The 27,852-nt window shown below is 53.7% G+C and overlaps 1 protein-coding gene across 1 annotated transcript; it reads right to left on the bottom strand.

Moving 5' to 3' along the window:
- Nucleotides 1–132: 132 nt before the first annotated feature.
- Nucleotides 133–27,609, bottom strand: LOC308226142 (fer-1-like protein 4; the record flags this gene model as incomplete). Its single annotated transcript, XM_080627586.1, has 45 exons — nucleotides 133–313; nucleotides 741–841; nucleotides 1,484–1,764; nucleotides 2,435–2,676; nucleotides 2,893–2,991; nucleotides 3,826–3,911; nucleotides 4,533–4,711; nucleotides 5,376–5,530; nucleotides 5,885–6,055; nucleotides 6,542–6,669; nucleotides 7,068–7,178; nucleotides 7,854–7,985; nucleotides 8,147–8,253; nucleotides 8,775–8,823; nucleotides 9,126–9,257; nucleotides 9,611–9,699; nucleotides 10,747–10,906; nucleotides 11,210–11,371; nucleotides 11,540–11,656; nucleotides 11,854–12,027; nucleotides 12,637–12,771; nucleotides 13,158–13,282; nucleotides 13,796–13,979; nucleotides 14,218–14,370; nucleotides 15,195–15,311; nucleotides 16,366–16,453; nucleotides 16,719–16,819; nucleotides 17,373–17,493; nucleotides 18,209–18,407; nucleotides 19,112–19,220; nucleotides 19,770–20,134; nucleotides 20,327–20,513; nucleotides 21,144–21,327; nucleotides 21,511–21,670; nucleotides 21,894–21,978; nucleotides 22,093–22,155; nucleotides 22,280–22,411; nucleotides 23,150–23,210; nucleotides 23,471–23,638; nucleotides 23,743–23,784; nucleotides 24,360–24,451; nucleotides 24,811–24,910; nucleotides 26,281–26,369; nucleotides 27,393–27,448; nucleotides 27,531–27,609. The coding sequence occupies 45 exons, from the start codon at nucleotides 27,607–27,609 to the stop codon at nucleotides 133–135; spliced, it is 6,051 nt and encodes a 2,016-aa protein (XP_080483712.1).
- Nucleotides 27,610–27,852: the final 243 nt, after the last annotated feature.

Here is a 27,852-nt window from a genome sequence, read left to right as displayed (position 1 = left end):
GCCACTTCTGCAGGTCTGTCTGTCACTCTGAAGGTTGCCTCTGCACCTGCAGGATTCCTTAAACTTGCTGGCCCAGTCTCAATTCCTGCAATAATCACCCTCGTGTTTGAGTAGGCCTGGGCTGAAAAGCATCTATCCATTGATGATCTTCTCGCTAATGTATCCAGGCATGGTGTAGATCAAAAGAACCAGGAAGACGGTCAGAAGAGCAACAATCAGCAGCACAATGATGTACTTCTTGTACCGCTTCCAGATAAAGAACACAAAGGTCTTCATAGGATTCACAAACCAGTTGAAAGAGGTTTTGGGTCGGCTGGAATGGAACAGGAAGAATAGATAAGCACAGACTCAACCCTCAGGGCAGTACATTGCCCTCATGGGGCCCCAGCTCTTCCTGCTGCTTCTGGACAGGATCACCCTAAGGGCTGCATTAACTACAGTGCCTGTGAAAGTGCTGGATACAACAGGACACGGGGCTCAGGCCAGCCTCACAAGCGCTGTTCTGCATCCCTGTGGCCAACAGGGACATTCACGTGTCCAAACCAGAGCTGCCTTGAGAACCTCACTGAGCTTAGCCCTGCCCTAGATGCTGCAGTCCCAGTTCTGCAGCCCTCATTGCCCAGGTCCCCACTGATTGCCCTCAGCTTCCTGACAAGCAGCTGCTGCCTGTCCCCATGCAACCAGCTGCTGAAAACCCAGCACTGTCCATCCCCGTTAACAGGGATAACAGAGGTACTCACTTGGGCTTTTCCAGGGGTTCAGGCTCTTTTCGACCCAAACCAACAGGACTCTTCTCAGCCTCTTCCAGAGTCAGCAGCTGGAACTCGGCTTCCACCTTACCCTGTAGGGAGAACAAATCTGAGCCACAGATGTTGCGGATCCCTGCCAGGACTGGGTTTGTTTCCTCCCAGTTCCATTTACAGATACTCAGAGCCATTACCCTTTTCTCCAGGCATCAGCTACAGTGCCTCTGACTTCACAGCCACGAGAAACTGCGGCCTGGCCAGAAATGAACTGGTTTGCAGCCAAGGCATTGCACTGTAACACACTGCCTGATACCTGGGTTTTCTGCAGCCTCCCGCACCGGCACTGAGCAGAATTCACCCTGAGGGACAAACAGTGGTCCATGAGCAGGGCCATCACCAGTGAGTCTGTCCTGGGACAGCTGGCATCTGGACAAGCTTTTGCTGCTGTCGTGGCTGGTGGATGTGGAGCTACGTGCCTCTTGCTTTGCTCCCTGCACTGAGCACTGGTGTGTGGGAAGCTCAGAGTAAGACACAGATATCCCCTGCATGCAGCTGCAGATGGCATCTGTGTAGATGAGGGGCTGGATTTGCAGCAGATGGGACAAGTCTCCACTGCTGCACAAAGTCCTGCTCAGTACCTTACTCTGTAGGGGCTGTGCGTGCAATGGAGCTTGCAGGACCACAGTTGCCATGTCAAGACCATCTCTCTACTCACTCGTGCCAACACTCCACCTTACCGTCAGGAGGTACTTGTTCCCACTGGGGTCTGTGAACTCCAAGTCCTCTGGTTTGACTGAGCTGCTCCACTTCTTTTTCTTCTTCTTCTGCTTCTTCTCCCTCTCCTCTCTCTCCTCATCCTCTTGATCTTTGAGCTTGATGAAAGGCCACCAGCCCCTCATGCGCTTGTTCCGGAAGATGGAGAAGCGCGGGGTTGCGTTCTCCTTGGCCATCTTGATGGTGCAATGCTCCGAGCTCTTGGCTGCCCGCACCATGTCATGCAGCTTCAGCTCGATGGACCCTGCAGGCACAGTGAAGAGGAGAGCTCACGGTGAAACCCCCACACATGATGTGGCTTTCTGCCTCAGCCATGCTCCCACCACCATGAGCCGGCCCCTGCTGCAATGATCTAGCAGCACCCTGCACATCTACACGTGGAGAACCTGAAGCTCAGCATAAGAAAGGACCAGCCCAAAAGTTAGAGAGCAAGAAGCCGAAGAAGCCACAGGTCTTGTCTCATCTCTGGCCAGTTTGGTTTGCATGCGGTACAATGGGTTATTTTCCCTCCTTTACCACATCTATCCTGCTCTCCTCACTTGTCCAAGCTCCTTTTCCCCCACTTGTTCCTGCAAATGTCAATCAAAACTTTAAATCTGGGAAACTTCTTAAAGGTTTCAAATCTGTCTCACATTTTAGCAGCCCCAGTTCATTTCCCTGCCTGGCTCATTCCCCTGCATCCCTATCCTCCTTGGAAGGAGCTACCACAGCCCTGAAAAGGGGCACCAAGGCCCTGGGACAAGCATGCAAGCTCAGGGTGCATCTCCAGGCTCTGCCTGCATCTCACATATGAAAAACCAACCCAAGTGGCTGCTGAGCTTGATCTGATGCTCCCGGTGTCCCTGTTTCAGAAAGCTCAGCCCCAGGGAAGCACTGTAACAGCCCAGCAAGGTGAGGGACAGGTCACACCATACCTAGAAAGTCATTGGCTGAAATCCTGTCATAATCCCAGACCTGCAGGACCAGAACAGCCGGTTCCCGAAACTCCGACTCCTCCAGTGAGAAGACAGAATCCTTCTTCTTGTAGGTGATCTCCTTCTCGGTCGGGAGGTAGTTAAAGCGGAAGATGAACCTCCAGTTGAAATTGCCCTCCCCAGTCAAGGAGTTAAAGTGAACATCTGTTTCTTGCTTGTCGTGGTCGAGACCCTTTATCCAGCTGCAGGAGGAACTCGGTTATCTCTTACCCCTGTCCAAAGGCTGAGCAGAGGACTGGGGGGCTGCAGGAAAGAGCCAAACCAGACCAACACCAGACCAGCACTTCTGAGGGTACAGCAGGGGGATGGAGTAGGGCACCTCATGGTGAGGATCAGAGGGTGCAGCAAGGGTGCAGGGCAGGAGCCAGGATCTGGCCTCCCCCTGCCTCCCATCAGACCTTTTAACGTAGATGTCACTGGAGGGCTCTCCCGTTATGGGGTTGACATCATCCAGGATCACGTCGTCTGTGTTCCAGATGATCACACGCAGCTCATAGCTGTGAGGAGGACACAGGGGAGAGTGAGACACATGCTGGGAGGGACCCCTTGTAGTGGTCTCTGCCAGGGCTTCTCTGGCCAAGCAGAGCCCTGCTGCCATGCACAAAACCCCTCCTAAAGGCTACAACCCACGGCACAGACACTCACAGTCACAACAGGCAGCTCTTGCTAAGTAAATCCCTGGGGAAACCCAACCAGCCCCCCTTGGCCACAGGAGCACAGAAAGGCTTAGGCAGGAAGGGACCTCTGCAGGCTCTGCTCTAATTTCATGGTAAATCAGATTGCCCAGGGCTGTGTCTGCACGAGCTCTGAATATCTGCAAGGATGGATATCCCAGCACTGCCCTGGGTCGCTACATCCCTACCCCAGGGTAGCTTCACTCTCATTGGGAAAATGTTTTCCCTTTATCCAGTTGGAATTTTCCTTGATGCAATTCGTGTCCATTCTCTCTCATCCTTTCCTGTGCACCTCTGGGAAGGTTCTGCCCTTCCATCTCAACAGCCCCATTACATCACTGCAAACAGCAGATCTCCTTCAGCATCACTTCTCCAGCAACCTAAAGGACATCTGGTCCAAACCGAAGCCAAAACAGAGCCAGATGAGGAGCTCCAACCTGGGCTTCCACCACCTTTGTTTTCAGCCTTAGAGGGATTAACCCTGCCCTTCACAAACATTTATGAGCTGAAGCTCTGAGACCCCAGGCTGATGCACCCAAGAGAGCACCCTATGGCAGAGCTGAAGCAGAGTTGCTGCACACCAGGCCAGCACAGCCTGTGCAGGACTCTGTGGCGCATCCCTCCCGCAGGTCACCAGCCCCATCCCATGTGTGTTACCTGACAGGCAGCCGTGGCTTGATGTTGACAGGCGGTGGTGCAGGGACATCGTTTGGGAACATGTCAATCCACATGTGCAAGGAGCCCTGAGGAGGGAAGACAGCACAGAGACTTCAAACCACAGCCCTTCAAGGAGCAAGGGCTTGGTCCTGCAGCGAGAGCTCTCGCCAGCCCCACCGCTTGGTTCTGTCCATCCCCAGCACTTCAGGGACGTGGGGCTGGGTTTTAGATAGCGAAAATAGTTCAAACTACCAAAAATTACAGAGAAGCAAAGCAGCAGTGGTAGAGACAAAGCAGAGGAAGAGGCAGGGACACCACTGCCCACCATGGTGCATAATGGCAGGGAGCGGAAGGCAGAGCAGGTCCCTTGACCCCCACACAGCACCTCATTGAGAGACAGGGAGGACTGTGGGCACCAGCACTGGTACCACAGCATTGATGGACAGAGAGCCCTTGAGGAAAGGGTGTTCAGAAGCACCATGAGAGGTCAGAGGGTGGATCTGAGCCAAGGACACCCAAGGCCAACAGTGCTTACTTCATAGCAGGGACAGCCTCCACAGACACAGCCCCAGCTGCCCATCCAGGAAGGGGCAACACATGGGATTCATGCCATGGTGAGGAGGAAAACAGGGGCCTGGGGCTGGGAACCAGCTGCCCCAAAGGTCCTTCCCAGGGCAATGTCTATGCTGGGCAAGGAAACACCTCACCTGCACAAGCCCAGGGTTCTCAGGGTTGTAGAGGGACCGGATCTCCACGTGCTCTGGTACCAGCTTGTATCCGTATCCTGGCATCTCTTCCCAGTGCTGCAGGACGTACAGAGCCTTGTGTTCATCATCCACGGCGGAGTTCTCATCCGCTGCTCCTCTCTTGTTCCTCACAGAGGTCTCTGCAGCAGGACACAGCCAGGTAGGAGATAAAGGCATCTGGCCAGCAAAAGCCACGTCAAGACATTGGTCACAGGCACAAGAGAGGGAAGGTGATGGACCAGGCAAACAAGCACCTCCCCAGGAAAACAACACGGGGAGAAGCAGGAGCTGAGGGTGCAGTTCAAGACCAAATCCTGCAGGAACCACCATGGGAGGACAAAGTGACCAACCCAGCCCTGGGTTTACGAAGAGCATCTGCCCTTTGGAGATCAGACTGAGACTGAAACCATCCCAGGCAGGCCCTGAGCACAGCAGAGGTTCATGGAGCATGATTGCAGCCATGTTTGAACCAGAGCCAGCTCTCAGGAACACCAGGACAGGACCTCCCAGCTACCCACTGACCTGAGAAAGGGGGAAAAGGGCTTTTGGAGGCCACCAGAATAAGCTACACCATCAAACCCCTGTGCAGATCACTGCCATGCAAGTGAGTTTACTTTGCTCCATTCACCTTGGGACCTACCAGCCTGGGTCTTCCCCCAGTGCAACACCATCACCCACTGAAACCAGGGCACTGGGCACTGAGGATGGTCCTGAGGAGAGAGGCTGGTGGGTTCCCAGAGCTCTCCCCACCCAGCACAGGCAGCGGTATAAGGGAGCAGTCTTTGTCCTCCCAACCCTCTGTACCTTCAGGAAAAGCCTCTGGAGGGACCTTGAATATCTTGTTGTCCACTTTGACCTCCTCCCGCCTGTACTCTGCTGCAGGGAGCGAGCTTTTCTTGCATAAACTATCCAAGATCTGTGTGGGTTTGAAAGCGTCGCGCCAGGCATTGTAGCCAGTTCTGCATGGAAGGAAGGACATTGAGAACATCTTCAGCTTAGACACAAGAGGTTCTTATCCCAGGCTGCGAAGCGCCCTGCCTGCCCTACAGCACATGCTGTGCCACCAGATCCTGGCTCAGATTTCCCCTGGGAAAACCACAGGTCTGCAGTGGGGATCCGAGCTATCACAGGAAGCTGGTAGGGATCTAAAGGAGGTGGAATTATCCAGGTAACTTATAGTGAATCTGTGGGGCACCTGCTCAAAGGAAACTGGGTGCAAGCTCTGTCCTGCAAAACTGGAGCTGTTCTGCTGTCCACGCAGATGGCAGGCGAGAACACATCTCACGGCCCCAGTGCATCACACTGGTACCTACGTGTTGTACTGAGAAGCCACTCCGCAGTTGGCCCTGTGCTTGCTGTAGAATCGATTCTCCAGGTCGATCTTGGTCTCCCCAATCAGATCATCAGATCCAACCAAATCATGGTCGAATATTGCCACAGTGAGCTCTGATTCCACGGGAAATGACACCGTCAGCTCCACCACTCTGCACAGAAGCAGGCAGGTAGAGTGCAATTAGCAAAGAGGATGGAAACGAAACGCATGCTCTGCTTTGATTGTCCTACTCATCTAAGAACTGTATTTGACAACTCCAAGACCTCTGATAGCATCTGCTTCCCCATAATTCAGCGTGTGAACTTCATGGTGCAGCAGTTTTCAGTGTGCACGCTCAAACAAAGCAGTTGCTTTTCCAGGATGCCCTTGGATAGAGCTTGGGAAAAGCTCTCCAGTGCTCTCTTGCTCCTTGGCTTGCTGCTCAGTCTGTTAAATCAAGTCCCTAGGAATGCTCTCTACTTAACCCAACACACTGATGGCTCCTGTGTTAGCCAGTGGCAAGAGACATGCCAGGAACCTTTGTGTTAGAGCACAAGATTCCCAGCAGAAAGCAAAAGTGGCACATGCTGGACCACAGCCTGAGCCCCAGATCTGCACTATTCCCATTAAACCTGATGGATGAAAGCTTCCTGCGTACTCTCCAAACACAGGGTTGAGCTGCTTTGGGATGTATCGCTCCTTTGTGTCCTTCTGCTCCTGCCCCACAGTCACTACCACATACGGATCTGCCTTGCCATTGGGGTCAGCTGGAGACAGGTTGGTAGCCTGGAACACACAAGAGGAACTGCCATGCACCAGCTGCAGAGAGCAACCTCCATGAGGAACCACCCAAGCCCACTGTCAGGGCCCTCCAGCAGTGAAACCAGCGCTTGTTTCAACACATATCCCACTCAACAAGCCACCCATGGCTCCATCTACTTGCTCATAGTCTCGAGGCAAAGGAAATGCCCAAGAAATGCCCATCGGAATGTTAGTACCTACTGAAGCTACAAAGCATGGAAGGCTCCCCATGGACGAGATGCAGCTGCCTCCCGCTGGCCTTCAAGCCAGCACTGAGCTTGTCACAGGTGCCACTGCTCATATTTAGTGAGCAGAGAAGGGCAGGAGGTCCCCATTGAGGGACAGAGCTCTGAGCATCACTGCCACTGCCAGCAGGGTCTTACCTTAACAATGTAAACCCTTACAAGAACCTTGATGGGTCTGTTCCTTGGAACACCCTGGGAGATCTTGGGCTCATTGCCGGCTTCCGCGGTGGGGTAGACGTAGAAAGAGCCCTGCAGGAAAAACACTGTCAGTAACAGCTAGATACAAAAGAGAGTATCTGAGATGGGATTGGAGCCACCAAGACCAGCTTCACGCACCAACTGGAAAACCAGAGCCATTGCCCCATGCAGCCCACAGACACCCAGTGCCTACGGGGACAGTCCTTCCCAAAGGCACAGTCCCTGTTGCAAGTTAAGCTGCAGGCTGTCAGAGCACTGCCAATGCCAGACCTGAACATCTCCAGGCTCTTCGGACTGCACAAGGCAGGGGGCACCAGAGGTTTTCTAAGGACCACCTTAAATCAGCTTCTGCAGTTGGTGTTTTAGTATTCAAGAGCTCCTGGATGCAAGGATGCTGCCTCTTTTAAACAAGTTTTACTGAGTTTAAAACCAGGGAAGCTCACCGGTTGTTATTCGTACACTGAACATACCCCGGAGGCCCCACAAGAGTCCTTTGTGTTTCGTGCTTTCTCCTTGCAAAAGCTAAAACATCTACATCAGGTGCATTTGTCAATTAACAAAGGACCACAATACACAGGCACCAACAGTAAATGGCCATGCCACACCATGGCCACTTGGCACCTTGCACACACAAGGCTCTGCTCGTGTTGGCAGGCTCTGAAATGCAGGGTGTCCTAAGGATTTGCTTCCACGGGCAGCACAAATGGCTTTCAAATGACACAGTACCTTGTACTTCCCTACAAAATGTTCATCCTCGTTTCCATCTTCATCCTCGTTTGCCTTGCCACGATGGAGGGGGAAAATACACAGCCAGTCTTCAAAGTGATCAAACTCATTTTCCAGCTCAGAGCTGTAGATCTGAAATAAACAGAAAGTAATCTGGGGGCTTTTCCTGCCATCTTAAAGGGGAGGGAGTCAGAAAGACCATCCTTCCCCTGCTTCAACCACTTCACCTGGTCCTCACCACGGAGGTGACAGGGACACAGACAAAGGGCTGGATCTGTCACCCCAATAATCACCTGAAGGGTGGCAATGTGCTTCCTCTTGGGTCGAGCAGGTTCAGCTTCAATCACTGCCTCGTCTTCCGCTTCCATGTCAATGGAGGATGCATTTAGATTTCCTCCATCTAGAAATGGCAATAAAAGATTAGGAAATGCTCTGATCTCTCCCATCATCTCAAGTATCCATCCATGAAACAACCCCAGCAACAGCCTTCGCTTTCACCCAGGGCTTCGGCCTGCATCAGGGTAACTGGAGCTATCGCTGCGTGTAACAAGTGTCCCTATGGCATCTCGGATTCCCACAAGGCATGGCTGGATGGGTGGCACAGATTCTGCTCTACCCTCACAGAGAGTACAGCTGCTCTTGCAGCTGCTTTTGCTGCAGGTTTTTGCTCACTCTGAAGGCTGTTGCTTCAAAGCCATTTTCCATCATTTTCTGAGGAAATTTTGGTGGTTTCACCTTGAAACAGCATTTGTCAGCCCCTGCCGATGTTTCCAGTCTCTGTGCTGCCTTTTGCTCTGTTTCTGCTGAATGCTGCAAAGCTGTTGCCTGCTTAGACCCCGTTCCCACAAGGCCAGCACCCTCTGGGATGGTTTCAGCCCTGTCACTCCCCACAGAAGCACTGGGTATTGCCAAAGAACTCACCTGCATCATTCAGGTCATCATTGTCAGCATCTTCCTCATCACTGCGGGTCTGAAACACACACACACACACACAGAGTCACCCCGCATCCCTGGCAGCAAAGGCTTCCCCACCCAAGCAGAGGACACTGTCAATGCTTTCCTGCCAGCAGGGTCAGTAACACCTAACCTGAGATCATTTAACATCAACATCACTGCAGGAGGGTATCCAGTGAGTGCCTTCAGGACATTTTCCTCCCCCCCAGATCCTCATGCTGGCTTTTCTGTTTGCTATTTAAGGGACACAGGGCAAGGAAGGAAAATTGGGCCGACCCATAGCACATCCTTGGCAAGACAGCTCTCATGAAACCTTACCTGGTTATACAGCTCCTTCAGGGACTCGTAGTACTTGGACCACCAATCCAGCTCTTCCAGCTCTGGTTTTTCCTCTTCATATTCTTCCTCCTTCTTTACAAGCTTATTGATAGGAAGTTTCTTCAAAGGAGCCTTAAAAGAACAGAGAAAAGAGTTCAGAGGGAGGAAGCAACTACCCAGAACACCCCTTCACCCATGGAGCCTCTGCCACAGCTTTCAGGCAGAGCACATGAGATGCAAAGCTACCTGCAGCTCCAGGTCTGTGCTTTGCTATAGAAACAAAGGCGCAAGGAACCACATCTCTGCTCCCTGTGCCTGACTCCAGACATGCAGCAGCGCTGATGAACAGGAGTGTTTGGGACCAGAGTGAAACACAGTGCCTGAAACCCAGCTCTGAGCTTTCTTTGTTTGCAGCCTTCAGCCTGGCTTTCCAAACTGCTTTGTTTCCAGACTTCAGGTTTTGCTGGGCCCAACGCACCACTCACCTTCATAAGACTGAGCGGATGAGTGCTGGGACCTGGGTCAATATTCACCACAGTCTGAGAGGGAAGGCGCTGGGATGAGACTTTTGGAGCTGAGATGAAGAGAGAGAATTTCACGTTTCCATGGGTTTATTTCTGCCCACTGCTCCCTGCCTCCTGGTCAGGTCTTATTCCACAGGGAACCCCTCCCTTCTACCCCACTATTGTGGGATTGCTTTTAAAGCTTTTGATAGCAGACCCTGCATAAACATTGGAAACCCAAGTGCAGGGCTGAGAGTGGCCACCATCATCGACACCCTCGTTGCTGACTCCCACAATCATAGATGTATGAAATACACTTTCCCCACTCAGAAATAACCACAGCTCCGTCAATCCTTTGCCTCTTCCGCTTTGTGCTGTATTTATTTACACGCTTCCGGATCAGGAGCTCTGGCTGTTGCTATCACACAGTTACTCAGTGAACCCATTGCCCAATGACCAGACCTCGACCCAGCAACGTGAGGGAAGCATAAACCTTTCAATCCTTGATCCTTATGGACCAGCTCCCTAAAGCCTGGTGGAGGCCTCACTGGAGACAGCTCTGCAGCCTGGCTATAGAAGGTGGAAACAGGTCAATGCAATAACCCTTCCCAGGCCAAACATCTGTGATTCTAGACACAAACTTTCCACAGGAATAAGTCACTGCCTGGTTCCTACCCCATCTGAATGTCCTGCTGGACTAAGACGCCTTTATGAGCCATTCTCCCTCTTCTACTTTCTACAAATGTAATGCAAACAGTGCCTGGGAAAGAGACCCTGAGAAGATGCCACATCCACAGATAAAATCCTGCTGGTGTGGTGGGGAGGCAAGTGTTAAGCTAACCTTGGAGAAGAGTCTGCAAACTGCCCTTTGCCATCCCCAGATTGGGATTCCAGCCCTTACACAGCTCTCCATCACTTGGCTGCTGCTGTTTCCCGAGCACCACTCTGGAGCCAAGTACTACAGACCAGGATCACAACCTGCCTCCAACCCCAACCTGTCCCATGCTGTGTGTTTGCCAGGCATCCTATGGCTCTCAGAGAGGGCTTTGCTGCCTGGCTAGGAGGGAATGGAAGGGCCCTGTCCGCTCCCTCAATGGAAGCCTCACCAAACAGCTCACCTTTGGGCACATCTTCTGGTTCTTCCTCCAGCTCTCTGGGAGAGAATTTCATCACATCGGACACAACATGGGTACCCACCATCACCGTGCGCCCAAACGCCCGCTTTTCCACCACAAAGATGCTGAGGGGAGGGTGCAGGTAGACCTGCTCTGGGAGCTCCTACACAAGAACCACAAAAAGAACCTGCAGACTGGGGTTTGAAGGAGCCAGGGCAATACCCATGGCAGCCCTGCTACACATGAGAAGTGTGCCTTGCAGCTCTGCCCCAAAATCAAAGCCCTGCAGTGACAGGTGATGCTGAGACTGCTTTTGATGGGCAGTTTCATAAAGGTTTTATCTGCAGCTGAACTGTGCAGCCACAGGAGAGCAAAGCCCCAGGGGCAGCTCCCCTGCTGTGACCTTGCCCCATGCAGACAGGCAGTGCATGGGTGCAAAGAGGCCATGGTGTGCCCTGCCACTCACCACGTCCATGTACTTGACCAGCTCAGTGAAGTTGGGGTTCTCTTTGTAGGCCGTGATCACCTCTGACTCCACCTTCTTGCCAGCACATTCAATGATCACCTGGGGCTGATCCACCTCAAACAAGTTCACCCGCTTCAGGTCCCGCAGGCCCCAGAAGAGGATCTGAAGCACAACACAAAGAGAGGCATGAGGCCGCCCTCCAACCCAACCTCACGATGACGCCGGGACTGTTTCTTCCTCATGTCAAACACCTCCGTTTCTCATCTGCTCAGGCCTCACAGGCACATCTGAGCTCCAAGCGGGATTCCAGCCCACTGGAAGGCAGCGCACCTCTATGCGGAACTCCTTCAGCACCGGGCGGATGCCCTCGGGGATGATGAACCGTCCATCGTGGGGGTCTCCCAGGTAGTCGGGCTCCTTGGGCTCCACATCCTCGGGCACTGATGGCTGAACAGATGGATACAGGGGATTCCCATTACTTTCAAGTAATGAAAGCCATCCCTACTCCATGCCATGCCCCTTCTCCCTCCCCCTCTTGGTCTGTGTTCACAGGCTGTGTCCCTGCAAAATCCAGATGTAGCTTTCAGCAGGGGATCCTCTGGTGGGTCCCACAACCAGAGAGCAGCTTCTTACAAGCCTGTCACCTCCAAATAGCCGCTGTAATCCAGCTCAATGAGCTCAAAGCTGGCAATGAGCTCTCCCGCTGCTTTGGTGCCCTTGTAGATGTCGAAGAACTGCAGGGCAGGTTTGGTGTACGGCTCATCCACCAGCTTCACCTGCGGGGCTGCAAAGGCCTGGCCGAGGAACTCAGGAGACCCCTGCAGGAAAAGGGGGAATGGGTCAAAGCATCCCTGCATCATCTCACCTCCTCAAAGAGCACCACTGATTCCAGCCAGTCTGGGACAGCACAAGACCACTCTTCCACCCTTGCCATCCTCTGCTTTGATTTCCTCTGCTCCATCCAGAGCTAGCAGCAGACCAAACGTGCCTGCAGCAGGATCCTCTCAACTCCCAGTTCATCTCCATGCAGAACTGGCCAAAAGGCTTTGCCATGCACCAGGTTGCTCAGTGTCCTCCAACCAGAGTGTTAATGTCTCCAGAGATCCCACAACCCCTCTGAGCTCCAGACCCAGTGTTTGAACTCCCTCTGGGTGAAGGTTGCTTCCTTACATCAAGTTGCATTTTTCTCTGGTTCCAACCTATGTTCCTTGCCTGTCATCCTGTCCCTGGGTACCTCTAAAAGAGTCTCCCCTTTTTACCCTCTCCCATCAGGCAGCTGTAGGCAGCAGTAAGGCACTGCTTTTGCTTCATCTTCTCCAGGCTGAATATACCCAGGTCTCCACTTCTCATCCTGCCCCGTGCTCCAACCCCAATCTGCCCTCCCTGGCCTGGAAAGTACAGCAGGAGGGCAGCGTGGCCATACTCACAAAGTTATTGTGGCTGAAAAGGTTGATGATAACAATGGGGGTCTCTGTTTTCAGCTCTTCCTTTTTCCCATCTATAATGAGCTGGTCGAACAGAAGGAGCTCGTTCCACATGGGGCTCAGTGTCTCCTCCAGCATCTGCAGACAGAGACAGGAGGGCTGAATGTACCACAGCCAGTGGAAACAAACTACGTACACTTCATAAAGAGAGTGGACTGATCCCCTCCATCACGCAGCCACACACAGATGGTGCCTTGCAGGAGGGGACAGAGATGGTAAAAGCACGATCAGCACCTTGGGACAACTAGCAGATGCCAATGAGCCTTTGTGACCACAACACACATGCTTTGTCAATGCTCCCCGAACAGAATCACACTAACCAGAGCCCATCAATACCTCATGCCCGGCCCTACGGGATTTCCAGGATCACTGCCACAGCACTGGCCTTCAGCATGTGAGGACATGGGGATTCTTCTGTCCCCAAGTCCCCGAAGAAGGCAGAAGCAAGAGTTCAGTGCTCTCACCCTGGTGGTCTGGCAATAAGTCGAAAACACCACTCTTGCAAATGGATCTGAAAGGCCATTGTCATCTGCAGGGAGGATCCCTCGAGCCTGGTACAGATGCGCTCGCAGCTGGAAATAGCTGAAATCTGGTAAGAAAAAGAGAAGGTCCCTGTGCCCCAATCCCGTCCTGTGTGAAGGACAGGGCCAGTCAGGTAGGAGTGGGCACATCCTGCAAGGAATGGGTACCACTTCTAGGGGCACCTACAGTGGTTCTCAGAAAGCCAACGCATCTCAAAAGGTTTGGCCAAGTGAGACAAGCTCAGGAGGCTCCCCAGGCTCCTCTGGGAAGCACATGACATGAAATGTGCAGTGATTTGCTGTGAGCATCTTCTGAGGATGGGGACACCACCAGACCCCAGGAAAAGGGGTAGACCTTGTACCCATTACTACTCTGGAAGCATAATCAGTGCCTATGAAACACCCATCCTGACTGCTGTGTGAACGTGTCCTCCTGAGAGCAAACTGGACCTGCCTGTCCCAGTCATGGCTTGGAGATGACACGGAAATAACAGATGAGGTCCTGCTCCTCGGACACTGACCGAGGATCTCTCACCTACCTGCTCATGGTTAAACCACGGGAAAGGGGCATCTGCACTCACCATCCCTGCTGAGCCGGCTGGGAGGGCTGCATGCCGAGAGCTGAGCAATCTCCTGTCCACTCTCAGAGAGGGACTTGAACTCCTCAGGCAGCTCCAACAAACAGTTCTTCGCATACTTGGTTACCCCAAGCCACATGTAGATTTCCAGCTTGGCAAAGATCTCACCAGTGTGTAAGCCAGGGACCTGGAAGCACAGGAGGTTTAGCAGCTTTCCCACCTCAGCCATACCCCCCCGCCCTTCAGACCAAGATGATCACATCAGCCAGCAGACACAGCACCGCATTAACAGAGGCAAAAGGCAGTCATGGAGCAAGAGCTGTGCTTCCCTGTGAACTCCAGGGTTTCACAAAGGAGAGCTGGAAGCAAGCAGGGAGAAGCAGCACGAAGCAAGCAAGAGTGCTCTGTTTTGGTATAAGCCCTACCTTCATAAAGACAGTCTGGATCTTTGCACAGTCCTTGCCTTTCTCCTCTTCGACTACAGAGTACAGGATGTTCTGTGCAGGAATTCTTGCATATGCCACACGTTTGCTGTTGCTGAGCATCCAGACGAGTACATCGGGAAGGGTGCACTGGGGCTGGAGGGAAGAAAGAGGAATGTCACATACCTTGTCCTCCCTCCGCTGACACAGTGAAAGCGAATGTCCTCCCCACTTCTTTCTTTCTCTCCAGCTTTATATGTTGAGCATGATGCTGTGTGGTCTGGGATATCCCTTGGATCAGTTGGGGTCACTGTCCTGGCTGTGTCCCCTCCCAGTCTCTTGTGCACCCCCAGCCTACTTGCAGGTGGGGTAAAAGCAGAAAAGGCCTTGATCTATGCAAGCACTGCACAGCAATAAGGAAAACATTTGTGTGTTATCAGCACTGCTTCCAGCACGAATCCAGAAACATCACCCCCATACCAGCTACTGTGAAGGAAATGAGCTCCATCCCAGCCAAAACCAGCCCAGCAGGTTTCTTGGAGCAATCTGTGCTCCACTCAACTCCATGCCATGCTGGGGAGAAGGACCCCTCACAAGGCTGGACAAGTGGCATCCTACCCCACACTCTGACAGAAACCCAAGTGCTGATCCATGGGAAGAAACCACATTAGCTGGCATCCAGCAACATGAGTGCCCAGCATAAAGCTGCAGTTCAGGTTGAGAGCAGAACTGAAGCAAACACACAGATGGAAGCAATGACTTCCTTTAACCCATGTTCTCTTCCCCATCTCGATTTCACCTGTACTGATAACTGACCCAAACCAAGACTGCCAGCCTCCAGGCAGGGACTAAAAGTGTGCAAATGTGTGTAGGGCTGGCTCTGCAGGGCCAGCAACATTCCCAGTGGATGGCAGGAAGTGCCTTCTCCTTGCCTGTTCCCTCTCCTGCTCGGAAACAGGGAGCCCCTGGGGCAGCTGTACCTCCTTAGCCATGAAGCGCAGCTTTGCCAGGATCCTCCTCATCTCCTTCACCTTCTCCTTAACGTTGGCTCGAGTCAGCCGCCGCTTCACCCGGAGCCCCTGCTTCGCATACAGGATCTGCACAGAGAGCACAGCATCAGATGCCATGAGCTGGGCGTGCTGATCACATCCATCCCTCTTCATCACACCCTGACCTCCACCACGGCTCATATGTATAAGGCATAAACATTTCAGAAGCTGATGGTTTTAAAGCTCCAGAGGGTACCAGGGGGAGGCTTTGCACAAGAAGCAATTTGGGGCCACAGAGGTATGGGATGTACAAAACTGGAAGATGGGCTGCGGCTTTCATGCCCATTAGTTGATAGTGTGCACATCTGAGAAGAGACTTTGTGATGAAGCAAAACCAACAATGAAATCCAGAAGGAATTCTATATGGACTGACAAGGCCAGAAAACTCATCTCTTGGGCTGGTTCTCCCTTTCAGAGTCTTAGCCATCACCTTCACCATACCTCAGGTGATGATGTGTGGGGAGACAAAGAGAAGGGAGTTGGGACCCAGACATGGCTATGTTTTGTTTCCTGTCACTGTCATTACATTTTGGTCAGCCTTTCCAAGCTTTGTAGTCTGATGGGGACTGTGACTACAGCTGTGCTGTGATGGAGGATAGGTAACTGTGCTCCCATTCAGACAGCTGGCCTTGTCTGCAGGATTATGAGCCCCTAGACAATGCCTTCTCTGGGGACAGGCAGATGGACGGCTGTTGTAGGTTGCCTGGATGGGTACCCAGCCTCTGTGGGCTGAGTTTCCAGGGGCAGTGGGTCTCAGTGAGCTCCCCCTAAGGTGCCTGCAGGAATAGCCTGCAGCAAAAGGCCTCCAGCAGCTTACTGGGCAACATCATTCATGTGCTCAGCCACACGTGTCCCACAGGGCAGGAAGGATGGCATCAAGGCACAGCATCTGTATAAAACTGGAGGCAGCCATGACTAGTCTCTGCCTTTGCTCCCTGTGCTGGAAGCAGCATTGCTCTGAGCAGAAGTGGGAGATGCCAGTGACTGATACCATAAATCTTAGCCCCAAGTTTCCTTCTTAGCATCAGTTTTAGCTGGTCCTTCAGAAGCATCCCCAAGAGCAGGGATCACAGGTTCCCCCCACCCAAGTCCTACCACTTACGATGTTGCGCATCAGGTATTTCATCCGACATCTGTCCAGGTTGTTTGGATGTGCCATTGTTTTTCTCTCTGCACTGAGTGAGTACTGCCTGCAATGAGAACAGCAGCACAGGCTCTGCATGCCCTTCACCCAGGAGGCAGAGCACAGCTCACACAGCAGGGCCACAAGCTCCAGATCCTTGGTACTGATCCAAACACATCAGAAGCCACCCTCTCTGCAACTCACTCGCTTCTGCAAGCTTTTTATTCAGAAAAGGGATTGCTCAGGACCTGAGGCTCCCTCTGCCCAGGCAGAACGGGATGTGCCCTCCTAACCTAAACCAAGAAACCTTAGGATATCAGGGACATTCTAACCTGCATCCTGCTACAAACTCCTCCAGCACCTCTCGGAGCCGCTCTTCTGCTTTAGCCTTCGGCCTTCTCACAAGCTTCTCCACATCATCCAGCCCCTGCTCCTGTGGGGAAAGCACAACATTGAGACATTGCAAGGATGCACTTGGCATAAACATCTTGTGCCCTTCTGTGGGGCTGGGGATTGTGAGAGTGCTGCAGGTCATCACTTCTCTTTGAAGCCTGGGGACAACCTTAACACTGGCTGTTAAAGAACCTTGTGTCTCAGTCCCTGAGCTGCCACGGAAACACAGGGGAAGATTTCTAAGCCCAAAAGGGAAAGATGAGGCCCTGGGAAGAGACTGCACCCGCTGATGACAGTGCAAGGCTGAGTCTGCTTGCAGCAGCATCTCCCCAGCACATGCAGCTGGCATCAGAAGAGGTTTTTGTCACAGACATTGTGTCATTCACACCTCCAGGAGCCACCATAGCACAGCATGGGCAGAGGCTCTGCACACACATCTAAAGGGAAGGTGGGACTGAGCCCTGCGACAGACACAGACTCGCACAGAACGGGGCGTGAGGATGCTGATGGCAAACATCTCACAGAGCAGCTCCATGTGCCACAAGGAAAGCAGACCAGGCAAGAGCGTGCCACAGCCACCCTGCACACGCTACCAGGCGCTCCGCCAGCTTGACGATCCAGTTGGAAATGCAGAGCCTCCAAGTGTGGTCCTCCCAGTAGCTCCACACGTACACGCAGGGTTTCTCGTGCCCCATGGGCAGGCAGCTGTATGACCTGAGGGCAGCAGGCACAGGGGGTTATGCTGCTGTCACACACCATGTCACAGCACAGGGAGCAGGGTCTGGGCTCTGTCACCCCCATAGAGAACTGGTTCTTCTGGGCCCTGCACCACAGACATGGATGGAAGTTCCTGGATCTGCCCTTTATCATCCCAAACTAGTGCACAGGGTTTCCAGCAGACAGCAGCGTGTGCCCAGTGGAATGAAGCTGATGAGAGCGTGAGACGCTGCAGGGACTTCTTGCTGCCATGGCACTGAGTAGTAGCAGGCACTGGGCTCACAATGCAAACACCAAGACATTGCCAGGCCTGTAGGACAAACCAGGCAGCATTCCCAGAGCAAACGTATCACCAGAAGAGCTTGCACATGGGTCTTGCCTGCCCAGCATAGGACAGCATGTGCCAGAGCACTCCTCTCCTTCCTCCTCACTGGAATTGAGCCCTTAAGGTGCTGCTTCTTAACCAGAAAAGCGGCTGCTGTTACTGATGGGCAACAGTTTCCCTGGGACCCTGTCCTTGGCCACCTGCACACATCAAGCAGACACCAAAAGGCCTGTAGGGATAATGGGCAATGGCAAGCTGAGGGTTTGCAAAGAGGAAAATCACTGCACAGCACTGGCATTGCTGAGCAGACCTCTCAACGTCTGCAATAACCAACCTGGGAAGCTGAGGCAGGACCAGGGAAGGTGGGAAAGGAGGACGAAGACTCACCTATCATACTGCATGGGCTCTGGTCTCTGGCTCTTTGTCACTGACTTGTTCAGTGCTGCTGAAGCTGGGGCCAGGACTTCAACATCCAGCTCACCCTCTGAACCAGAGTCCAGCAAAGGCTGCTTTTCTTCTTTCCCTTCTCCTTTTTCCACTTTTCTCCATGCTTTGGTCACAGCCTCTTCAGCTTTGCCATAGTTCCCTTGAAGTCAAGCATTGAACAGATAAGTGGGATCACTGTTAAACAAGTTTGCTAGCTCACAAAACCAGAGTGCAATCATCCTGCCAAGAGAAGCACGTGGCCATGCACTGCTTTTGGAACTAGCAATTCAGCAGCATCCAATGGATAACCAGGAGGTCTGAGCTGGGCAATTGCAAAGGAGTCCTTGTGCATACCTCCAAGTTCCACCAGCTCCTCCAGATGCTGCCGCCTACACCCCTGCACTGGGGTCAGCACCAGTCACCCAGGAAGACCTCTCAGCATCAAGCATCTCCACCCATCCAGCTTAGTAGGTGAGGGCTTGGACCTGCTCTCCTACTGTTGATTCCCCATCACCCATTGTCACAGCCCCTCATCACCACACAGCCAACCCCAGCACTCCAGCTTACCCCTCCTCTGCTTCCCTTCCTTGCTCACAAACCCTTCTACTTCCCATCCCATTCTGCTTCCCAGGAGAGCTTCCACTCTTCTCCCCACACAGGCAGTTCATACAAACACTGCAAATCTCCAATCCCTATGGGAGAGCATCTGGACTTCTAAGATAATGAAGGCACTCCCTGACCTCATCCTCCATCCTTCCCAAGTTCCTGTTTGGAGGCTGTGCAAGGTCTGGCACCTCAGGACCGCAGCGCTGACTTGGGGCTGTTCCCATAGTTTCTGCACAGAAGTCCCTGGGGAATACCCACCTATAGAGACCTCGAAGCTGACAGGCTTTGAGCTGAGAGAGGAGTCCATCATAGTGGCTTCAAAGAAGGCAGCAAAGAGAAGGAATTCCTCCTTCCTCCCCAGCGCGTTCTGAACAAGGAGACAGAAATCAGCCTGAGAGCCTCGTGTGCCAAACCACTGCCTCAGCAGAGACTGGGAGAGCACCAGCCCTCCCAAGGGGTATCAGTGGGATGCTGCTGAGGTCACTACCACTGCACATAGTGACCAGCAGGAAGTTTTCTTGGGTATCCCCGGGGGCTGGTGCAGAGCCATGGCTTTGACTGATGCTTGTGTGAAGCCACTGAGCAGATCTGTAGGCTAAGGGATGGCTGCTCTATGAACACAGCTCTATCCCTCCTGCCTTTCCCAGGCCAAGTGGAGACCCAGGACCAGCTAACAGCTCCCTGGTTCCAGGGGAGGAAAAGCACATGCTCAAAGGCAGCTGTGCCCTGGGAATAACACCTGTGTGAGAGCCCTTCCATGGGGATGCTCCAAGCCTCACCGTGGGAGGCTGTGGGTCTGGCCCCAGCCCTTACAGAGGCTGAGAGCATCCTGCATGGCCCAGCACTGGGCAGGCTGGGTTTGCTCCAGCACTGCTGCACCAGCAAGTGATCCCACTGCCAGCACTGCAGGACTCACCCCGGGGAGCGGATGAAGCTCTTCCACCTCCACAGTGACCTCCTCGGGCTGCTCGACCTCATGAGAGCCCCCAGGCTCCTCCTCTCCCCGCAGCTCCATCAGTTCTTTGGCTTTCTCCTTGGATTTCTTACTTTTCTTCTTCAGCTTCAGCTTACTCAGAGCACCTTTCACCTTGTCCCCAAGCTTCCTCTCTGCCACGCCGGGGCTGCTGAAGATCTCCACTGTGATGGCCATGAGGAGGCGTCCCCGGTAGAAGATCCCCTCGCCCATGCCCTCATTGAGGTCCCTGTGGATGTCCCGCAGAGCTGAGTTCTGGGGGGAGCCGTACAGGTTCACCCAGGCTGGGCCAAATGTGGGGTTAAAGCCTGCAGCGACAGGGACAGGGGATAATTACACCACAGGGGCTGATGCACAGAGACCTCACTCCAAGAATACATCCCAGGGCATGGGGATGTGAATGTGCTTCAGCCTCTCCTGCATCCCACCCTCCAGGAGACCACCATGGCTGAGCAGAGGGTGATGGCATGGGGCTGCCCGGCATGTTCCCAGAGCCTCACCATTCCTGCCAGGGTCCGAGATCTGCTGCAGGTCAATGTAGTGCGTAGCAATGGCCACGTCACCAACGTTGGCATCATCCAGCACCTGGACTTTTATCTTCCTGGCCAGAGGCGGGAACATCTCAATGAAGCTGATCTGCTCATTCCACTCGGGCTCAGTGGTGCTGGTCTCCACCGATGTTTCCCCCTGGGAAGCAGGTGGTGTGAAAGCCACACAGCCTCAGCCAGAGCCAGGGATGCCTCGGAGCCTCTCTGGGAATGGCATGTCCTATCACTCCTGCAGACCTGGATGTGACAGTGTCCCTGCTCCTGCCCCCATCCCAGCAAGTGCTCTCTGTGCTTCACCCAGGAGGGCTGTCCCGAAGCCTTGCACTGATTCTCATCTTAACAGACATCACAGGACCAGAAACCCTGGCCTCGGGTGCAAGGAAAGGGCCATTAGCTTAGTAAACTCTCCCAAGGGTGTCAGGCTGAGTCCAGCTTGCCACAGAGGATTTATTGTATGCTCTGGGATTTATTTGCCCCTATGTTTAGGGATATGAAATCTCTGCTTGCTCATTCAATGGCTGTGCTGAGGGCTGGGGCTGTCCCCCTCTGCAGAGACATAAGTCCCATAAGAACCTCCTCATCCAGACACCACATATCCATGACCACATGGCTCAGGCCACTGCCAAAGGCAGCAGGACTTGGGCTCTTTCCCAGCCATCTCCAGTGGGATTGCTGTGGCGCACGGAGACTCCCGGCAGAATGAGCCTAACGCATGGTGCTGCACAGCCAAGGGAGGATCAGCCCCATGCAGCCCCCCTGTCAGACTCACCTGCTGCCCACAGAACAAGACCTGCACATATGGGTCGATAAAGACCTTTTTCTCCCCTATGATCTTGGAGAAACCACCCATGATGCCCGCACTCATGCTGGGCAGGCCCTCAGCACGGTAGAGCTTGATGCAGACCCTGGCCCAGGGTCTCTCTGCAGGGACTCTCTTGGGCAGCAGCAGGTTCCTGAAAGACAAATTCATGTTCTGGATCTCTCCTGGAGCTCAGGAAAGGCAACGCTGGGAAATGCCCTGCCTGGCAGGAGGTTTGGGTCCTGCTCCACCACACGCTTCTTTCCCTGGGTCTTTCCCCATTGACACAGGGAATAATGAGGCAAAACTTGACCATGCAAGACTGCACTGCACCCACCTCTCAATGTCCTCATCCTGGCTGCTGGAGGAGGTGGGAAGAGAACTCACAACATCCCCGCGTGCAGTGACGGAGATGTTGCACTTCACAAAGCCTTTCACGCCTGCCCGGGTGTCCGTGGGGTCACTGATAACTGCCCACTTCTGGAAGAACCTGTGGTCTGGGAGGGAAGGGAAGGAGATCCCTGTGGAGAGCCCAGGTTGCCATTTCTCATCCCAAATACAGCAGCACAAAGCTTGCCCTGACCCTGCCTCTGAAGGTGCAGGAGGCATCACCAGCCCACAGCCAGTAAGGGCTGCTCCTCATGTGAACTAAGTGCTTCACGTAGGGAGCCTTCACCAGAAGCATCAGTCTCAGGTGGCACGCAGTGCAGTCCATCATACCTGGCTGGCTGTACACTGTCACAACATCCATCTTGAACGTTCCGATGCACGTTCCCAGGAATGGAATTGTCTTGGAATGAAAAACCTGCAGACAGCACAGACCCTCCTGAGCACCTTGCCCGTCACCCCCAGCATCAACATGCAACAGCATTGGGCTGTACCAGTTACAGGTGAAGGATGAAGAGGAGCGCATCCTTACCGAGATCTCTATGAGTCTGTGGAATAAAATGTCTCTTGGCTCATGGAATTCGAACAAAAAATACTGGAAGAGAAGACAAAACCACTCAGTCTGGGCTCCCAACGTCACAACCAGTACCACTGCCTGAGAGCATGCCCTCAAGGACTTGGGATGCCAGCAGGGCAAGGACAGAGCCTCTGTCACATACTTCATTGTAGAAGGGGCAGTTTGTTGACTTCTGCGTTGCCGTGTGCCTCTTCTCCTCTCCAACCTTGACTACCACAAAGGGGTTAATGTTCACCCCCACCAGCTTCTGGGCTTCAATGATATTAATCCCAACCTAAGAAAACGCGGGAGAAAACCTTCAGGTGAACATTGTTGTTGTTTCCAGCTCCATCTGAGCTTGTTCTAGCAATACTGGTACACAACTGTGCAGGGCAGTGCAATACTTCTCTTTGAATCCTACTGAGATGGACACAGTAGATGATCTTTTCCAATGGGAAATACTGGAATGTGGCTGTCTCGTTTGCTGCAACTTGTTACGAGTCAAGATATGGGAGAAATGTTCTCACATTTGCTCTCAGTACAAGCAAACAGCTGTTAAGCTGAAGAATAATAGCTTCAAGGAAAGGATGGTAGGAAATTCCATCCTCACAAAAGCTTCCTGCCTGGTCAATAGGACCCAGCACTGGAAAGCAGGAGATGCAAATGTGAGTCCATGTTTACTTAGAACCAGGGAAGGATTTAAATCCACCTCCCCTGAGATCTGCAAGGGCAAATAATGGTACTGAACATTTCCAGGCTTCACAGTGGGTTCGGATCAACCTGATGTGGCTCTGGTTGGTGCTCTGACAACTTCATACCAGCCTCCAACACCTCCAAGAAAGCCTCTGCAGCATCCCTCCACCCCAGCCATGGCCCACGTGTCCCTGGGGAAGCTGGGAGGCACCAGCCCTGGCTGGGTGCTCTCCGAAGCCGTGCTCGGGCAGTATTTAGCAGTGGCACGTGTGGCCATCAGGCCGATTCTCTTCTCCTGTACATCCATAGACACAGGGATGCGCACCCAGCGCTGCGGTACCTGGAAGCTCTGCGGGGTTGGGGTAGCAAAGAGGTCCCGTGCGGAGCAAAGTCTGGAGCGGCTGCACAGAAGAACAACCCATGTGAGCAGGTGTTCATCTACAGGGATCTAAGCAAGGTCCCACCAAGGGAAACAACAGAAACCCTGGCAAATAACAGTCCCTCGTCCTGGGAACAAGCAAACCCCAACAGCCCCTGTTTGGCACCATTGGTGACTGAAGATCACCATTTTGCAGAGGCAGAATGCCAAGAGATGCAGGATTCCTGCAGGAGCTGGCACTTCCCACCCCAGGGGCAGGAGAGCAGAGCACACCACAGCTACCTCCTCACAGGGCTGAAGACAATGCCCGAGATCTCCATCTCAGATGCATCGTAGAAATCTTCTTCCTCCTCTTCCTCTTCCTCATCCGTCTCCAGGCCCTTTGCCAGCTTCCTGCCCAGTGCAGCAGCTCTCCTGTCCAGTTCATTGCCTCTCGGTCCCTCGGCTGCCCTGCAAACCCCCACCACATCACTCAGCACATTGTGAGCCCTGACAAGGGGTTAGTGCACTTCCCTGCACCCCGGAGGGAGAGCTGCTATACTGGGGCTACTTACTCCAGCTCCTCAAATGCAGGATTGCAGATGATTAACTCTGAACTGTAAGAGAAAGAGATGTTTTGCTGAAAAAACAAGTGTGTTCGGGCTGATCATGGATGCATTTAGCAACAGTGTCACAGCCATGCTCCTGCTTGGCTCCTGGCAAGCACAACAGCATCCTCCCAAGTGATGCTTTTCCACTGTCTATCCAATGTGCCCACTGCTTTGCCTCTGGCACTCCATCAGTGACACTGCTCAGGCCTCCCTTGCTGCTGCCTGTCACCCTGTGCACCCAGACACCCACATCACCGCTGGCTTTGGGTACCACCAGGGTTGATACAGTCCCAAGCCACACTCTCTGCACCTTTGCAACCACAAAGTCTCGCTCCCATCAGCCAGGAAGGCTGCAGAAATGCTCTCGAGTCCAAAAGGACTCCCAGGGTGCTGTGGATTGCTGCAGTCAAGTGTGAAGGTATTTGCTTTCCAAGACCCCTACTCACTTACTGCAGAGCAGAGATGCATCAGCCTGGCCATGATGGAGAGTAAATGAGGCTGGATTGCATCCCAAAGGCTGCCATGGACAGAGGCAGCTGTACAAGCTGCCTGGGAATTTGTTCCTCCTAGGATTTCTATACCTGTCTTTCATCTGATAGACAAAGTCCTCTTCAACCCAGGTCCCAGCTGAGCCATCTGGAGGTTGGTAGCGCAAATCCAACTCGATGTAGATCTGCAAACAGAAAACAAAACTGACACAAACCCACCAATCCAGCCACCTCAGCAGATGAAATACCCCCTTCTGCATCCATCACCCAGAATGGGGGGGTTTACTGAACCTCCCTGTGTCCATTCAGGCCCTCAGCAGGTCTCTAAGGCCCCCAGCCCACCCCATGCACTTCTCGATGCTCCTTGAACCACTTGATGGGTATCGAGCAGCTGCACCTCTGCGCAGAGAGGCTCAAATGCGCAGCACTCCCAGGCTCAAAGCAGCACCTTGGATTCCCCCTGAGCCCCAAATCTACCTGGGAAGCATCACATCAGGCTTCCCTCAAAGCCTTCCCTATTGCCGGTGGCCCACAGAGGACTTACACCAGTGACCCTCTGGTTCCTGTCAACAAGGGCTTCCCGAAGGATCAGCCTCCCGGATGTCATCAGGTGCTGAAGGCTGAGGACAAGGGTACCAAGCAGCCTGGAACAAAACCAGAGGCTGCAGCAATTGTGTTCATAGCATCAGTGCCCACATCCTGCGGGAAGAGAGGACCAGGATCTTCCCTCTCCTGTTCACAGCTCCTCCGAGCTGCAGTGAAGGCAGGAAAATGCTACAGGGTTTTCCATAGGGAGCCAAAATACCAGAGTCCCACCGACCATGAAGAGTTTGTGCTCAACCCAGCCATGCCCAGGCTTGCAACCGAGCTGCCAGCAATGGCTAAAGGCTTGTGCAGATCCAGTCCCACTGAGTGTGAGGGAGCTCTCCCCTTCCCCAGAGCTGCTCTCACAGGAGCCAGCCTGTGTTTGAGCACCCAGCAGAGCTGCTGAGGCTTCTCAGGCAAAACAGGGAAGCAGAAGCTCCGTAGAAGGAAATGCAGAAACAGGACATAAAGCCATGGCCATAGGGATGCCTGCAGCAAGTCAGGGCAGAATGTACCTGCTCCAAAGGGGGCACCTGCCATTACTCTGCTCCCAAGCAGCACAACTAAATCGTTCTTATTTACTCCCCTTATTTAACTTCATACATCCAGCATCAGAACCACCAGCTTCATGCCTCTTCTAGAGCACCTATCCGGTGTGGATAGATGCTGTCAGTGCCAGACCACTTGTTTCCCATTGGACTTCCTTGGTCAGTGCAGTCAGGTCCAGGTGATTTTTTACTGTTTGCTTTGTCTATTTGTCCTATAGCAGTTTCTATTGACATTTCAGTCAGAGATAATTCCCCTGATCCAGCTCCTATAAGGAAAGCATCCAGTAAACAGCGACACAGAGTTCGGCCACACTTTCTGCTCTGGCTTTATCTTTAAGCATCTCGTGTGTGCTGCCTTCATTCGTTTCCTCCACACCCTCTCTGGCAGGTCCATGATGGCTTTGCAAAGGTTTGCAATATTATAAGCAGCCTCAGAAAAGCTGTTCCTGTTGGTTTGTCTTCAGTTCCTGCACTTCGCTTATCAGAGCTGACACCTTTCCCTGCGGCCTCATGTTTCAAGTGTCCTGGATGGACGTGCCTCTGCTCTCTTGCTTGCTCCACCACTCTGCTACAAATCCTGCTCTGGTAGCTCTATCTTTTAGGGCCCCATTTTACCTGTGCCTGATCTGGATCCTTGGGTAGCCTCTGTTACTGCTGGCACAACCAAATCATTCTTATTCACTCCCTTTATTTAACTGAATATATGCAGCAGTGCTGGCACACCAGAACAACCAGCTCCATCCCTCTTCCAGACTTCGTATCCTGTTCATCTTCCTTCCATCAAATTTCCAATAGATAATTCTATTCCCAGTGAACGATTCAAAGGCCAGCATGTTTCTTGTCCCACCTCTGCTGGTCACCCCAACAACCAAAGGACCTACCTGTTACTGAACACCTTGCTGCAGTTGTAAACCTTAATGGACAGCGTTTCTCCCATGACGAGCTTCCCATAGTGAGGCCAGCGAAAGAGCTACAAACAGAGCATGAAGAGGGGATGCTCATTCCCGGGCACACTTCCCACTGTTCGGTGGCTGATTGGGTTCCTCTGCGAGGTGACCGAGCCAAAGAGCACCACAGAAAGCTGCTGTGGTGGGGAGCCACCTTCCTGCTGGCCAGGGCAGACCCTGCAGCTGGGATGGAGGAATGGTGGGAAGGGAAGTGAGGGTCCCTCCAGCAGCACAGAGCCACAGGTCAACTGCTAAGGCAGCCAGAGCATCATCACCCTGGGCAGAGGAGGGTGCTTGTGCCCGTGGAGGACATGGAGCTGGCAGGTTGTGGGGTGAGAGAGGGCACGGGGAGGTGCAGAGATCACCCAGGGCAGGGAGCCATCAGGCTGAAGCACATTGAAAAGTTGTGCCCCAAGGCTGCCATTCACCTGACACTCAAACAGGCTGGATGCTTTGTGGCTGCCAAGAGGGAAAGGTCCATCCTGCCCCCAAAGGCCTTCTCTTCCTTTCTCCAGGCCAACGTGGCCTTGAAGACTGCCAGGGATGGGGCAGCCACAGCTTCTCTGGGCACCCTGTGCCAGCGCCTCAGCACCCTCACAGGGAAGAGCTTCTGCCTAAGAGCTCATCTCAGTCTCCCCTCTGGCAGGTTAAAGCCATTCCCCTTGGCCTGTCACTACTTGCTCTTATAAAAAGTCCCTCTCCAGGTTTCCTGCAGCCCCTTTAGGCACTGGAGCTGCTCTAAGGTCTCCCCTTAAGGAGCCTTCTCTTCTCCAGGCTGAACCAGCCCAGCTCTCTCAGCCTGGCTCCAGAGCAGAGCTGCTCCAGCCCTCACTGCAGCTCCGTGGCCTCCTCTGGGACTCGCTCCAACAGCTCCAAGTCCCTCTTGTGCTCAGGATCGCAGAGCCAGACACATGGATGATGCTAGGAGGAAAACTCCACAGCCCCCCATCCACCCTTCGCTCCCCTGGATGACAAGGTCCTAACCGAGATACTGCCACATCCCATGGACAACGCCTGCAGAGGAGCCCCGATGCTTTTGCCCTCACCTCCTCAAAGACAGCCTCCGAGCTGCAGTGGATCTTCCTCGTCTTCTGGGTGAAGCCTTGGGAAGGAGAGGGGAGGCGTGAGGCGCCGGGTACCGCAGACCCCATCCCTCCATCCCTCCCTGCTGCCCCCGGGCGCACCTCGGAAGCGGAGCTGGACCTGCCGCTCGCCGCGCCCCGGCAGCCGGTTCAGCCGCCGCACGCCGACGCTCAGCGCCATGGAGCCGGTGTGGGGCAGCGCGGGCCCCCTCGCCCCGCTCCGCCCGCCGTGACTCAGCCCCGACTCGCCCGGCCGGTTCGGCCTCCGCTCCCCGCCCCGCAGCCCCCGCAGAGGGGGCACGGCCCTGCGGCACCGGCCGGCTCCGGCTCGACGGCACCGGGGTTAACGGGAGCGCTCGCGAGCGACGGCACCGGCCGCTCTCACCGCGGGGCAGCGCTGATGGACGGGGAGCGCAGGGGCCGG

Source organism: Psittacula echo (genome assembly GCF_963264785.1).
Source record: "Psittacula echo genome assembly, chromosome: 12".
Lineage (NCBI taxonomy): Eukaryota > Metazoa > Chordata > Aves > Psittaciformes > Psittacidae > Psittacula > Psittacula echo.
The sequence above is the reverse complement of the archived record's forward strand: the minus strand, read 5'-3'. Positions and strand labels throughout refer to the sequence as shown.